Source organism: Melanostigma gelatinosum (genome assembly GCF_949748355.1).
Source record: "Melanostigma gelatinosum genome assembly, chromosome: 7".
Lineage (NCBI taxonomy): Eukaryota > Metazoa > Chordata > Actinopteri > Perciformes > Zoarcidae > Melanostigma > Melanostigma gelatinosum.
Window position 1 is genome coordinate 14,908,274 of NC_136640.1, and position 15,110 is coordinate 14,923,383.

Below are 15,110 nucleotides of genomic sequence, written 5' to 3' on the forward strand. Positions count from 1 at the left end.
TGTAAATTAAGGAGACAATTTTATCTTAATGGGATGCACAAGCCTGGTGATGTGGTTTTGGGTGGGCTGTTTAACATCCACTACACCTCTGTCTTCCCTGAGCTGTCGTTCACCTCAGAACCAAATCAGCCCACCTGCCAACGGTATGTTTCATACTCATATAGCAGACAACATGCGTGGGTAATTATAAATAATGAATTGCTTTTTAGTAGTTAACTGTGACATTTTATGTATTAGCTTTGCCACTGTAGGGTTCAGATATGCCATGACCATGGCCTTCGCCATTGATGAGATCAACAAAAACTCCCATCTTCTACCTAATGTTACTGTGGGATACAGTCTTTATGACAACTGTGGCACACTTGTAATTGGATTCCGTGCAGCGTTGTCATTAGCCAGTGGTCGAGAGGAGCAGTTTATATTAGACGATACCTGTGTAGGAACCCCTCCGGTCCTAGGAATTGTGGGTGATTCTTCCTCTACACGTTCTATTGCCATCTCCACTGTCCTAGGTTTGTACAGAGTACCTATGGTAAGTTTTCTGCCGTAAATCTTTCGAATTATTTTGATTTGGTTTCAAATGTAATGTAAATTGTAAACATGGACTAATCCACCAGAAATGTTTAAAGGGCTGGTAAAGGCTTTGAATGTTTTTAGGCTGTATAGTCTGTTTTTTTTAACAGGTGAGTTACTTTGCCACATGTTCGTGCCTGAGTGACCGGCAAAAGTTTCCATCCTTCTTTAGGACGATCCCAAGTGACGCTTTCCAGGTGAACGTCTATCAGTAAAATAAAAAAGCAGATAAAAAGCTGTTGCACCTAAACATTCCTCAGAAAGAATATCCCTCTGCTGCAATGAAAAATGTATTCCTTTAGCGTAATACCTGTCACATTCCTTGTGCCATTGACGGAGCTGTTTTGTCTGAGCTAACAATGCTGAAAGGCAACGGTTAAACATGGTCCACTGTGGAACCTGTTTATCAGTTTCCCAACTGAAAGATTATTCCAGCCTCTGCACTAATCCCACCACTCTGCATTTACTTAGGTGCGTGCTATGATTCAGATTCTCCGGCACTTTGGCTGGACTTGGACAGGTCTGCTGGTCAGTGATGACGATTATGGACTCCATGCTGCCCATTCCTTCCAATCTGACATGGCTCAGTCTGGTGCAGGGTGTCTGGCCTACCTTGAGGTTTTGCCCTGGGGCAATGACCCAGCAGGACTAAGGAGAATTGTGGATGTGATGAGGAAATCTACAGCTCGTGTGGTCATTGTGTTTGCACATGAGAGACACATGATTAACCTCATGGAAGAGGTTGGGCTTGAAATACTTTAATCATAACTTAATATAATTATACACCTTAATGTTTTATTCATCAAACCGAAAAATGTAAGTGTCAATAAAACTGTCTGTAAAAAATAGATTTAATTGAATAAATAACGTCTTATTGTTCAAGGCGCTGTAAGCAGGGTATTATACTGAGATCACTAAATGAGACAAATTACATTGCCCTCTAATTGTAATGACATGTATTACTTTGCTCATACTACTGTGTAAAACACATATTTGAATGACTAAGGCAAGACACCAACCGTGTCCTGACAGTATGAATTTACATATTTGTAATGCAATGCACAGGTGGTGAGGCAGAATGTGACAGGCCTGCAGTGGATGGCCAGCGAAGCCTGGATTGGAACTACTGTGCTTCAGACCCCCCAACTCATGCCGTACATAGGTGGCACTCTGGGCATTACCATCCGTCGAGGAGACATACCAGGTTTCAGGGACTTCCTGTTACAAATACGACCTGACCTACAACACAACAACAGCTATGGAAATAGCATGGTGAGTTTAACCTTGCAATCTGATCTGGTATTTTGCAACACTAATACAGTATATTGTCATAATTTAGGACACTCTGTTTTGAATACATTTCAGGTAAATCAGTTTTGGGAATACACATTTCAGTGTCGATTTGAGCCACCTCATGCAGGTTGGGTGGAAGCTGGGGGATCACTATGCACTGGACAGGAAGATCTAGAGAATGTGGAGACTGAGTTCTTGGACATTTCAAACCTCAGGCCAGAGTACAATGTGTACAAGGCGGTGTATGCCCTGGCGTATGGTCTTGATGACATGCTGCAGTGCGAGCCGGGGGGAGGGCCTTTCAGTGGGAACAGCTGTGGAACTTTGCAAAGACTGGAGTCATGGCAGGTGGGATATCAGTTTACACTCAACCTGTTTAGGTAACTAAATCCTGTGCTTTAGCATTTATTGTGGAGTAGCGTTTAGGGTATAGAATTAAATACAAAGCTGTGTGTTTCCTAATCTTAAAGCAAATAGCTGAAAGGATGTTCCCTACATGGGTAACAGCAGTGGATAACAATATCAGGTCAGAGCCAACAACTGTTTTCACTGGGTATACGGTATTATCAGTGACGTGACTTCTCTTTGAAGAAAATGCTATGTTGGAATTGTTGGAAGCATGTCTTCAAATGTTCATAAGTGTAGTATCCAGTTGAAATATTGAATACTAAGCACTGATGTGTCCCCATGGTTATTTTTTATCTGTCCTTTTTTATTTTCCTCTGTCCCTTTTTTTTGATAATTATAGCTTGTGCATTACCTGGAAAAGGTCAACTTTACCACACCATTTGGTGATCAAGTGTCATTTGATGAGAACGGTGATGCCATACCAATATATGATGTCATGAACTGGCTGTGGCTCCCTGACGGAAGAACTAAAATTCAGAATGTGGGTGAGGTTAAAGAGTCAGCCAAAGGTGAAGAACTCAGACTTTATGAAGACAAAATCTTCTGGAACTCTGATTCCAAAAAGGTTTTTCCTGATTATTCAGACAACTATTTTGAATCCCATGGATGACTCATTATAGCAGTGTAGAGTAGTGTAGGGTAACAGATATTTATTTTTCTACATACAGGCACCCAAGTCAGTGTGCAGTGAGAGCTGTCCTCCAGGTACCCGGATGGCCAGAAAGAAGGGGGAATCTGAGTGCTGTTTTGACTGCATCTCTTGTTCTGAGGGAAAGATCAGCAATAAGACTCGTTGGTATTCAGTTTTAAACAGAGCAGTTTGGAGATATAATTTAAGCATGTATCTCAACACTTTCCCTGTCTTCTTAGACTCCATGGAGTGCACCAGTTGTCCGGAGGACTTCTGGTCCAATGCCCAGCGTGACCACTGTGTTCCTAAGAAAACAGAGTTTCTCTCCTACCATGAGCCTCTGGGTGTCTGTCTGACAATGACCTCATTGTTGGGAACATTTATCTGTGCTGTTGTCCTGGGAATCTTCACCTATCATCGCAGTACACCCATGGTACGCGCCAACAATTCAGAACTAAGTTTCTTGCTCTTGGTGTCACTTAAATTATGTTTCCTGTGTTCACTGCTGTTTATCGGCCGGCCCAGGCTGTGGACATGCCAACTGAGACATGCAGCATTTGGGATCAGCTTTGTGCTTTGTGTCTCATGTATTCTGGTAAAAACCATGGTGGTTCTGGCTGTGTTCAAGGCCTCCAAGCCAGGAGGTGGTGCCAGTCTAAAGTGGTTTGGTGCTGTGCAGCAGCGAGGGACAGTTATGGTTCTTACTTCTATTCAGGCAGCAATCTGCACTGCTTGGATTGTCTGTGCCTCACCAGCTCCCCATAAAAACACTCAATACCACAACGACAAGATATCGTATGAGTGTGTAGTTGGGTCCACCATTGGTTTTGCTGTTTTACTGGGCTATATTGGCTTACTGGCTGTCCTCAGCTTCCTGTTAGCATTTCTGGCAAGGAATCTTCCAGACAACTTCAATGAGGCCAAGCTCATCACTTTCAGCATGCTGATCTTCTGTGCTGTGTGGGTGGCCTTTGTCCCTGCTTATGTCAACTCTCCAGGCAAATATGCAGATGCTGTGGAGGTTTTTGCCATCCTGGCATCTAGTTTTGGTATCTTATTAGCACTATTTGGACCCAAATGTTATATAATCCTGTTGCGACCAGAGAGGAACACAAAGAAAGCAATCATGGGTCGGGTCATCCAGTCATAAAACATGCACTTAGATTACCAAGGCATAATTGATGCATTTTCTTTATACAATATATATCTATAATTACTGAAGATAATAAACCTTTCGGTGTGAATTCAGGGAATTCACACCCTAATGTGAAATTCCTTCAGAGGAGGTTTGATCTCATCAAACCACAATCAGGATCAAACCTTTGCTTGCAAAAGGGAAGGCCTGATTATCTTTGTTCACACCACATGTTGAAGCCATATGGTCAGACCCCAACGGTATTGTATGCAAGATAACAGATATGTTTATGCATGGCAGTGGCACTAACAGGCCATCACTCATTTTACGTTTCCACATCTATGTTTAAAATAAAAACTTCAATTTGAATAGCTTGTATGCATGATTATCATGCAATTGACAGACAATGTTGATATTGGCATTGGTATCAGCTGACAAGGTATGTTTCTAAATAGCAGTGTCACGGCCACCCTACCTTGCACATGTTTAAAATAAAAACATGAATATATCAACCTGTGTATTATTTAATAGCTTAGTATTGAATGCATAATAACAAGGTATGTGCATGGCACTCGGCCCAGTTTTATACAAAACACAATTTAATACAATATATATAGTCGGGGGTCCCTGCTCCATCTCTCTATCAGTTTGGGGGTCCTTGGCCTGAAAAACGTTGAAGACCCCTGTTCTAGGCTATTGCAGTCCACTGAGCTCCCATTACCACTGTAGTTATTTGTCTTCCTGATATTGATCACAAGCACTTCACAACAATGTATGCAGGTATCGAGTATAGAAACCTTGAATGTACGTCCATAGTACAGTCTGTAAAATCAGAACCCAGTACGAGAAATATTTAACATAAGACGACATGTGCCTGCTTTCACTCTGTGATTGATCTTTTAACAGAGACTATAATAAAGACAATTTAACATGAATTTTTTTTAAATAATGTCAAAGGTTTATTATCTTCAGTAATTATAGATATGGCATTAGGCAATGACATTTAGAGATATGCGAAACACTAACGCAACAATAGTTATTATAACATACTACATAACATACAATATTTCTTATTTTTGGAAAATCAATCAACATTTTTTATAGTTTCATGACATTACACTTAAGGAATATGATAAATGCATAGAAATTTAAAAAACTAAAACTAAGAGGAGCTGAAGAATAGCTGTATGGGGAATATTGGTCATATTTGATTTACCCATACGTGTGCACTGTTAATTTATCCCTGTCATCGGGCAATCAGGTGTTTTTTTGTGTTTTTCTCAGGCCTCAAGAGAATGATGAAACATTTGGGGGTAAAAATGCAGAGCAGTAAACCATAGCTAGAGGCCAGGATTGCAAAAATCTCCACAGCAACAGTGTATTTCCCAGGAGAGGTAATATAGGCAGGGACAAAGGCCACCCAGACAGCACAGAATATCAGCATGCTGAAGGTGATCAGTTTGGCCTCGTTGAATTTGTCAGGGAGTTTCCGAGCAAGAAAGGCCAGGAGGAGACAGGTGCAGGCCAGCAGACCAATGTAACCCAGAACCAGTGAGAAGCCCACCACAGAGGCCATGGCACACTCCAAGGTGAAACCCAGATCACGTTGAGGCACAGGGGGGCTGAGGGACAGCCATGTCACACAGATGGTAATCTGTATTAAAATAAAATGTAATCAAATTTATGTAAAATATTGTATAAGTTTATGTACATATTAAAACAAATTAAAATTAAAAAATGTTTAGTACCTGTACACAAGTAAGAAGACAGACGCTTCCTCTCTGTTGGCCTCGACCAAACCACCTAATCAAGGCTTCAGCACCAGGCCGAGCTGAGCGGAAAGCTGCCAGAACAACTATAGTCTTTACTTGAAGGCAGGAAACACAAAGTACAAAGCTGATCCCAAAAGCTGCCTGTTGGAACCGACAAGACCAGACTGATGGACGACCAATGAACACCAGTGAGCACAGGAAGCACAACTTCAGGGACAGGAGAAGCAGGAAGCTCAGTTCTGAATTGTTGGCTCGCACCTACAATTGAAAAGTAATATTTAAAAAAAAGTCAAGCACATTAACCATAAGCCAAACAGGACATGTTTAAGGTGAACCTAATGTTTTGTTCTCCAACTTACCTTGTAGAAAAAATGGCATGGTGGGATATTAAATGAAACAGATTGATCAGCTAAACCTGCACAATTACAATTTGTTGAAAGTGTGCAGTACGGTATTGTTTACATTATTTAAGGATCTCACCACAGGTGTTTGACGGAAACAGAGAAACAACACAAACACAGCTGTTGTCACCGCTGCACCAGACAGAGCTACTGTAGTCAGGGTGATGCCCAAGGTTTCATTAAAGGAAAGGAAGTCCAGCTGACGAGGGATGCAGGCAGTTTGTTTGGCATTGGACCAAAACTCAGATGGACAACGCTCACAGTGAAGGGAATATGGGAGAGGAAGAGAGAGGAGTTAAAGAAAGTAAAACACAAAGAGGGTGTCTTATGGAGACATTTTCTCACCAGTTTGATTGCTAATCTCCCCTTCAGCACATTGGATACAGTCAAAGCAGCAGAGAGGTCCTCCTTTTTTGTTTGCCTTTCGGGTACCTGGGGGACAGCTCTCAGTGCACACTGAAACAGGCACCTGCACAACAAATGAAAACAATATTCTTAAGACATAATGCCTTGTGAATCATATTTTAGTACTGGCCTGAATCAATATTGTTCATTTTTAACCACCTGGTTGGATCCTGTGCTCCACTGAATAGCTGATTCATTGAGGTGGAGGTCAAACCCGTCCACACGACCGATCAAAACAAGTTTGAGTGACCCCTCAGGGGTTTCTACTTCAAATACTGCCATTACCTTTACTACTACTACTGTGATATTAAATACTACGACCAATACTACAGCTATTACTATGACTACTGATACTACGTCTTCTACTACTTCTTCTAATTACTAATACTTCTACTACTAATAATACTTCTACTACAACTACAACTTCTACTACTACTACAAATATCACTACGACTACTACTAGTACTTATTCTAATGCTACTAATACTTCTACTAATAATACTTCTACTACAACTTATACTACTACAAATATCACCACTGATGAATTTTTTTAAGCCACAGAAACTGTTCAAATATCAAAATGTTCAGCTCTTTCAGGAGAGGGGTGATATGACTTTTCATATTTGTAATCTTTAAACTTTTTGAATGATTAAGCTTTTTGCAATTTGTTTTTGAATTGGATATCTATTTTCAGCAATGTTTTTGCGATTCATTTCAGTTTTCAGCATTCCAACGCATTTTCAGCAGGAAATGCTTTTTCTAGTTATTATTATTAGTCACATTAGTGTTACTATTATCGATAACATTCCTGCTTTTATTATCATTCTTATTCTACTATATCCACTGCTCCTGTTAGTTGTCGTAATTATTCAATCTTTATTCTGCTCACTACTCGTTATTTGAGTTATTTATGTTGTATGCATTGAATGTGTTCTAACTCTGTTATGTTGTTCATTCTGTACACATGACATCTATTGCACTTTGTCCATCCTGGGAGAGGGATCCCTCCTCTGTTCTCTAAGGTTTCTTCTTTTCTTTCTTGCCGTTAAAGGTTTTTTTGGGGGAGTTTTTCCTGTTCCGATGTGAGGGTCCTGGGACAGAGGATGTCGTAGGTGTACAGATTGTAAAGCCCTCTGAGGAAAATTTGTGATTGTGGGCTATAAAAAACAAATTGATCTGAATGGGATTTAAACTATTAATAATATTTAGTGGGATTTTGACCTTTGGTCATTCTTCAGATCTGGATCAAAGAGGTAAAAAGCTAAAGATCTGGATTTGTTTACTATGCCAACGGAGACATCACCGTAGTTTACTGCTTTAAAATGTTTGATTTATGTTACTGTGCATTTCAAACAAGACTACTGCAAATAAGGTTTGATGTTTTGATTCCAATCCCCTGCTGACTGACTGAAGAGGATATGGTTTAACTAATGAATGTTGAAGTCCTCAAAACCAGCTTTCTCTTTAGGTATTTTCTCAAATTTCCAAATTTCCAAAGAACTCCAAAATGAAATGATGAAATGATAAAGTTGGAATCTGTCGTGGTGTGACCACCATTGTATTTCTCTCGCGACAATACTTCACATGGACTCTCTCCTGTGATTCACACCTGATCTACTCAAAAATGGTAATTCAGTAAATCATTGTGAAGTGCAATCTGATGTAACTCCTTCTCACTTTGGTTCTCTGCTCACAATAAATGTGGATGGCACAACCTGTGATGCAAATAGTTGCATAACTGCAAAAAAACTTTAACACTACCTCGAAATCTTTTTTATTTATGTTTATTAATGTTGCTGTTTTTCTCAAGCGGTACAAGGTGTCTTACATTATTAATAGTTGTTAATGTCAAAGCAATAAAATAGGCCTTTTTTTTTACTTATTCTTTTTTTTATTTATAACACAAACTATTCTGTCAGACATTATTGGTCAATAACTAATAGTAGCCAGCAGAGAGTGGCAAAAATGAATAATTTCAGGATATGTCACATTTTATGAAAATCTGAAAAAAGAGCGTTTTCTTGAGTAGGCCTACTATATACATAAAACAAATGCCAGGACATATGGACTCAGGTGTATTGTTAATTTCTCTGCTACCTGGCCATCAGGTATTTCCTAGTATTTTTCTCTGGCCTCAAGAGAATAATGAAACACTTTGGAGCGAAGATGCAGAGCAGTAAACCATAACTAGAGGCGAGAATTGCAAAAATCTCCACAGCAACAGCATATTTTCCAGGAGAGCTAACATAAGCAGGAACAAAAGCTATCCAAACAGCACAGAATATCAGCATGCTGAAGGTGATCAGTTTAGCCTCGTTGAAGTTGTCAGGGAGTTTCCGAGCAAGAAAGGCCAGGAGGAGACAGGTGCAGGCCAGCAGACCAATGTAACCCAGAACCAGAGAGAAGCCCACCACAGAGGCCATGGCACACTCCAAGGTGACCTTTAACCCTGGGATATCCAAGTCAACTTGAGGCACAGGGGGGCTGAACAGTAGCCAGATAATACAGATGAAAACCTGGATGAAAAAAACATTGTACAATATCATGTTAATGTAAGACAAATATTGTAATAGGTATTCATTTTGTTATTAAAAAGCTTTTCCACACTTCTGACCTGTATAATGGAAAAGAGGCAGACACTTCCTCTCTGTTGGCCTGGACCAAACCACTTCATCAAGTTTCCAGCACCAGGCCGAGCTGAGCGGAAAGCTGCCAGAACAACTATCGTCTTAACTTGAAGGCAGGAAACACAAAGTACAAAGCTGATCCCAAAAGCTGCCTGTTGGAACCGACACGACCAGACTGATGGCCGACCAATGAACACCAGTGAGCACAGGAAGCACAACTTCAGGGACAGGAGAAGCAGGAAGCTCAGTTCTGAATTGTTGGCTCGCACCTTTAAATAAGAAGATAGATTCATTCTGATTATTTCAAACATATTCTAATATACAGTTATGCACAATTATATTTTCCAAATATGCTAACCTAACACATTCTCACAATTACAAACTGACAATCTCTGGATTCTGACCATAGGTGTTTGACGGTAGTAAAGAAAAACTACAAACACAGCTGTTGTCACCGCTGCACCAGACAAAGCTGCTGTAGTCAGGGTGATGCCCAAGGTTTCATTGAAGGAAAGGAAGTCCAGCTGACGAGTGATGCAGGCAGTTTGTTTAGCATTGGACCATAACTCAGATGGACAACGCTCACAGTGAAGGGAATCTGGGAGAGGAAGAGAGAGGAGTTAAGGAAAGTAAAACACAAAGAGGAAAATGGAGGGTGTCTTATGGAGACATTTCCTCACCAGTTTGATTGCTAATCTCCCCTTCAGCACATTGAATACAGTCAAAGCAGCAGAGAGGTTCTCCTTTCCTGTTGGCCTTTCGGGTACCTGGGGGACAGCTCTCAGTGCACACTGAAACAGGCACCTGCACAACAAGTGAAAACAATATTCTTAAGACATAATGCCATGTGAATCATATTTTAGTACTGGCCTGAATCAATATTGTTCTTTTTTTAACCACCTGGTTGGATCCTGTGCTCCACTGAATAGCTGATTCATTAAGGTGGAGGTCAAACCCGTCCACACGACCGATCAAAACAAGTTTGAGTGACCCCTCAGGGGTTTCTTGCCAGTTGATAAGGTCGTACTTTGCTGGAGTGTCACCGCCTTGGAAATAAAACATTTCCCCCTGTGGCGTGGTGAAATTCAGGTTGCTCAAGTGCTGCATCAGCTGAAAGTAACAAAATTGTAAGAAATATTTTTCTTTATTTAAAAGAAGATTAAGCAGCTGCATTGGTCACATACAAAATTGCAGTGGTATTGTTAATGTCCCCATTACAATATGTGACGTTGAAATAGACATATTAGTGTTTACCTCTATGGGTTTGATGTGTTTTGGGGAGAAACAGCTGAAGCTGTTGTTTCCGGATGAGCTGTCTCTATCAAGGCAGGAGAGAAGGCTGTGAAGAGCATGAGCTGCAGCATAAACAGCAAGGTAGACGTTATATGTCACTCTTAGCTGGGAGATATCAGTGAATTGATTTTGCACTCTCTCCAGTGACTCTGTCCCACTGCAGGGTGGCAGAGACTCCTTTTGAAGCAACCGGTCTTCTTGAGGCGGCGGTGAAGATGCATATGTAGAGAGTGGTGTGGCCCCAAGGCTACAACCAAACATCTTTTCCCAAAATTCTTTGAAGAACTTATTGTCAGGACGAACAGATGGCTTCAAACTTCTGATATAATTTTTAAATCCAGGTATAGCTGAACTTCGAATGGCCACACCAAGAACACCACTTGCCACTTTAGAAGTGACAGGATTTTGGAGAAGATCACCACTTGTGCTCCAAGCCTCACTTGCAAGAAACTGTCTGTCAGTCACCTAGAGATAGCAACACAATCAAAGATATTTAAAAAAAGCTATTATGTTTCTCAGAAGACATCAGTTGAATTCAGGTTTATTTCATTTGCTCACATTTATCTTGGCTAGTTGCAGAAACAGTTCTCTCACATCTGTGTACCAGGTAAAGATCAGAATCACTTTTGCAGTCGAGGCCTGAATTGTGAGGGCTGCTCGTCTGGCATCACTCACAATGTTTTCCCTTTGGAGAGTCTCTACAAATGCCAGACACACCCCTGCCTCCCGAGTCTCCTCCTGAAAGACCTGACATATTGAAAGACGCAAAAAGATTAGATTAATAAAAAGCATTCATGTGTTGTGTAGATCTCTTGTATAGATGCCAAATGGAAACACCTTTATTGCCACAAGGCCATAATCGTTGTTTGCTACAACTGCTCCGATCCAGGTCCAATTGAAGCGTATAGAAAGCTGGGCAATAGCCCGGGCTTGGTAAATATCACTGGGCATGGTCCTGAAGAAGTTAGGAAACTGGAGCCTGTCACTCAGACAGGGGCAGCTAGCCGTGTAGCTCATCTACAGTAAAGGACAAAAAACACATACATACATACATAGATATTCTTAAATCACATAGCAATTCTGAAATTGCATTCACATAAAGTCTGTGCTTACTGCAGTTCACAGTAAATAGGTTCCTTTTTTCTGTGAGGATAGCAAAATTAAGCTGAGAAAACATTTTACGCACTACAAATCAATATAATAAATCAAATCAATAAAAAAAGCTAAATTTAACTTGTTGAGGACTCACTAAAGGTACAGCAAGGGGCCCCAGGATTCTGGAGAGTATCTGGGCTGTTTTAGATGAGGAACCACCGATGATCAAAGGAACATTCTGATCACCTGATGAAATTATAAGATACAATGAAATAAAGTAATTTGTTAAGCTCTGGTTCTGTTTCAGACACAGAATTGTGGTGTTTATGCTTTCATCATTTTATTCGCTTGATGTAGAAGGATGTACATCAGTTCCATGGCAAGCTTGATTTACCTCTCCTTTCTCTGATTCCTTCTCCAGCAGAATAGTCTGTTGAATTACAACTGGCACTGTCTCCCCCAACCAGCGACAGAGCTGCCTGCATAGCCCAAAGGGGTAGGCCACAGCTATCACGAATATGGTAGCCAAGCTTCACACCTGGCAGCAAGGTTGTACTATGATTGATTTCCTCCACGGCAAACACCATAGCATATATGTACTGTAATGGAAGATTTTGCAAACTGAGACCACAGAAGAGAAGAAATTAGAGAAATATCAGTCAAAATGCTGAAGTGACTGTGAAAATCTGTAATGATTTGTAAATATTATATGTAATCAGCCATCATTGTATACTATTCTAACAACATGCTTTAACAAGAAAATGAACATGTGAATGTAAAGAAACCACCAATAGTTAACTGCCAATGGAATAGAAAAGACACAGCCAATAATGCTTCTTGTGTTTGTCAAACATGGATAGTTTTCACAGTAAATAATACAGTTCAGAGTTTTACCCAGTGCACGGTTTGTAGTATGGCAGCTGAGTGAAGTCGCTGTCTACAGCTGGAGGCTTGTAATAAAGACTAAAGAGCCCACCAATCACTACATCTCCCTCCTGGAACAGACCCTGATCGCTCAGTGCACCCAACCGGGAACAAGTCGCTGTCTGAACCACCTGCAACCCCACCCTGAGCCCCAGCTGTCTGCACACAAGCCCCACCAGGAGCAGGGATGAGCACAGCCTCAGAGCGAAGAACCAGGATAACCAAGACATGGACGGAGCCGTTCTGGGCACTTTAAATATGTACAATGTACTCAGTTAGATACTGTAGCCTCTCATTGGCAAAGCATAGGTAAATAAGAGGTGTAATAAACCGTCAACAGTTCCTGCAATTAAAAAGTGGAATTTGATTAAATCCCCCTTACGGCATCCATAAGACATCCACCTGAAAATCTAAATACAATTAAATTACAAACAGATACAACTGACAACTGACAAGGTATGACATGGACCCCCCCCCTTCCTACTCTGCACAACATAGATGTTGTTCTGTGTATTTATAACAGTTGTAAAGCCCAGGCGGAACGACCTGGAGGGCAGTAGCAAAGGGTATTTACCTGGAGGGCAGTGGCCATGGATATCCCAATAGAGTTGCATTTTCATCTTTAACATTTAGTTGATAAATTAATCCACAGTGACTGAAATACACGGCCACACCTCTCACACCAGAGCCCTGCCTAACCACATTGGGGGTTCTTTCAGTAAAGGTTCATTACGAAGTACTTTTGGAAAAGGTTTTTTAAAAGACTAGATCATTCATATTGTAAACGAAAGTTAATATGTGGTGGATCCAAATCCAAATAAGTTTAGAGATATCAAATCAACAGCAGAAAGTCTCTGAGACCTCACTGTGGGCTGTTTTCATGGGGATACAATGAAGGGCAGACACTTCTGTGTGGAGTTTGCATATTCTGCTTGTGTCAGCGTGAGTTTTCTGCAGGTTCTCCAGTTTCCTCACAGTCCAAAGACATGCAACTCAGATTAAATGAGGACTATGGTGTCAGCCCAATGACAGCCTGGCGACCTGTCTTTGATGTAAAACCTCCCCATCTAGGAGGAGACCACGGCCTTGCCAGTCATCACCACCATATGCTGTTCCAGCTAATAAACAAGGAAACCTACATCTGAAAAACTAGGTCTGAGCCCTCCTACCCCAACTCTTTTTTTAGAAGTCACTGATACAAGGCCATAGGAGAATCCCTGTAGGATTGCCACATTATATTCTAGTGAGCTTGGCATCCATCAGCCACTGCAACATAGACTTGGAGGGGAACACCAGTGGCAGTGGTTCACAGCCAATCGTCTCACAACCATGCACTCATGCTAGTTGTCTTAAACCTGCCAGCTACAGGCTTTGGATGGTTGACGCTGAAAACACACCAGGCAGTGGCAAAGTGCGGCTCGCAGCAATTATTACATTTTTCTGCGTCTAGGAGGCGTCTTCGTGTGTTATGTAATAAATTATTTGTGACAATGGTCTTTGCAACTAAAAGTTAACCAATCCCACACACATTCATGAAGGTATGACATTAAAATGATGGCAATAAAGGACTCAACAGAAAAAAAAACATAGAATTAAAAACAATGGTTTGCATGCTGTGAGTTTACATAATAAAAATGGGTTGGGGAAGCAAGGCTGACTTTGCTCATGCTCGTTAAGCCTGAGACAGCCCTCATTCAGGAGAGCAAAAGGTCATCAAGTCTCAGAGGACTAAGTTACATCACAATTAATTCAAGAGGGTTTAGTGAGGATGAGTCGCAGGTGTGCAATCGCTCACCTCCATCATTGTTAATTTTACAAACAATTATATCCCATTACACACTGACAGAGAGGAGGCTCAGGGGGAATGAAAGAGGCTGTGTGCATGTTTGTTGTTTTCATGATGTTGCAGATCATAGCTAACACACTGGCATAACTTTTTTTTAAATCTGCAATAGATATATTAGATATAGATTAGATTATAAATTAGATAATAAAAAGGTTAAAAGAAGAGGAAGAAAAGTTGCAATAACGTTCATTCTATTTCATTCAAGCTTTGCCTTCTCCCTCTGCACTCTGGTGGCATCATCGAACTGAATGCAAAGTAATATGTTAGCAAAGTAGGTAATTAATTCACAGCACTTTATATCCTTTGGAGGCTGAATTGAAAATAAATAATTATTGTTGAAAATAAAATAAAATAGTTTTATTGTGTAATTCCCCTGTCCCTCAAAGTCTGAACTAATCCCTTTCTCCACATCTTCCTTTCTGTGACTACCGGTACATGGTGGACAATTAATGTATGTGATGCCTCGACTTTAAAAAAAAAATCTTAACAAACATGCTCACTTTGCCTCATTCTAAAAAGTTCATCAAGACTTTTTAATATTACATTATTTTAAGCATAGGACAGTTACTGTATATAGAGCAAATACTTCAATTAACAGTAGAGAAAGAGAACGATGTTGCACAGCTAATGTAGATGTACATGAAAACAAGGAAGAAACATTGTGGAGTGACGATAGAGCATTAGAGCATAATTTAATGGTATAATAC

The 15,110-nt window shown here is 40.6% G+C and overlaps 3 protein-coding genes across 3 annotated transcripts; 1 reads left to right on the forward strand and 2 right to left on the reverse strand.

Annotated features, from left to right (window-relative positions):
* On the forward strand, positions 1-4,055 carry LOC306780021 (extracellular calcium-sensing receptor-like; the record flags this gene model as incomplete). Its single annotated transcript, XM_079272186.1, has 9 exons — positions 1-143; positions 238-532; positions 684-770; positions 1,045-1,314; positions 1,639-1,845; positions 1,939-2,214; positions 2,615-2,839; positions 2,943-3,066; positions 3,145-4,055. The coding sequence occupies exons 1-9, from the start codon at positions 34-36 to the stop codon at positions 4,053-4,055; spliced, it is 2,505 nt and encodes an 834-aa protein (XP_079128312.1). The 5' UTR covers positions 1-33.
* Positions 4,056-5,286: 1,231 nt separating this feature from the next.
* Positions 5,287-6,900, reverse strand: LOC306779652 (vomeronasal type-2 receptor 26-like; the record flags this gene model as incomplete). The annotated part of the gene is made up of 5 exons (XM_079271628.1): positions 5,287-5,694; positions 5,789-6,070; positions 6,293-6,486; positions 6,559-6,682; positions 6,778-6,900. The coding sequence occupies 5 exons, from the start codon at positions 6,898-6,900 to the stop codon at positions 5,287-5,289; spliced, it is 1,131 nt and encodes a 376-aa protein (XP_079127754.1).
* Positions 6,901-8,711: 1,811 nt separating this feature from the next.
* Positions 8,712-12,676, reverse strand: LOC306780022 (extracellular calcium-sensing receptor-like; the record flags this gene model as incomplete). The annotated part of the gene is made up of 11 exons (XM_079272187.1): positions 12,528-12,676; positions 12,028-12,254; positions 11,788-11,879; positions 11,376-11,555; positions 11,097-11,285; positions 10,500-11,003; positions 10,146-10,355; positions 9,926-10,049; positions 9,650-9,843; positions 9,233-9,514; positions 8,712-9,134 (listed from the first exon to the last, which is right to left on the reverse strand). Exons 2-11 carry the CDS (start codon positions 12,218-12,220, stop codon positions 8,712-8,714), a joined length of 2,391 nt encoding a protein of 796 aa, XP_079128313.1. The 5' UTR covers positions 12,221-12,254; positions 12,528-12,676.
* Positions 12,677-15,110: the final 2,434 nt, after the last annotated feature.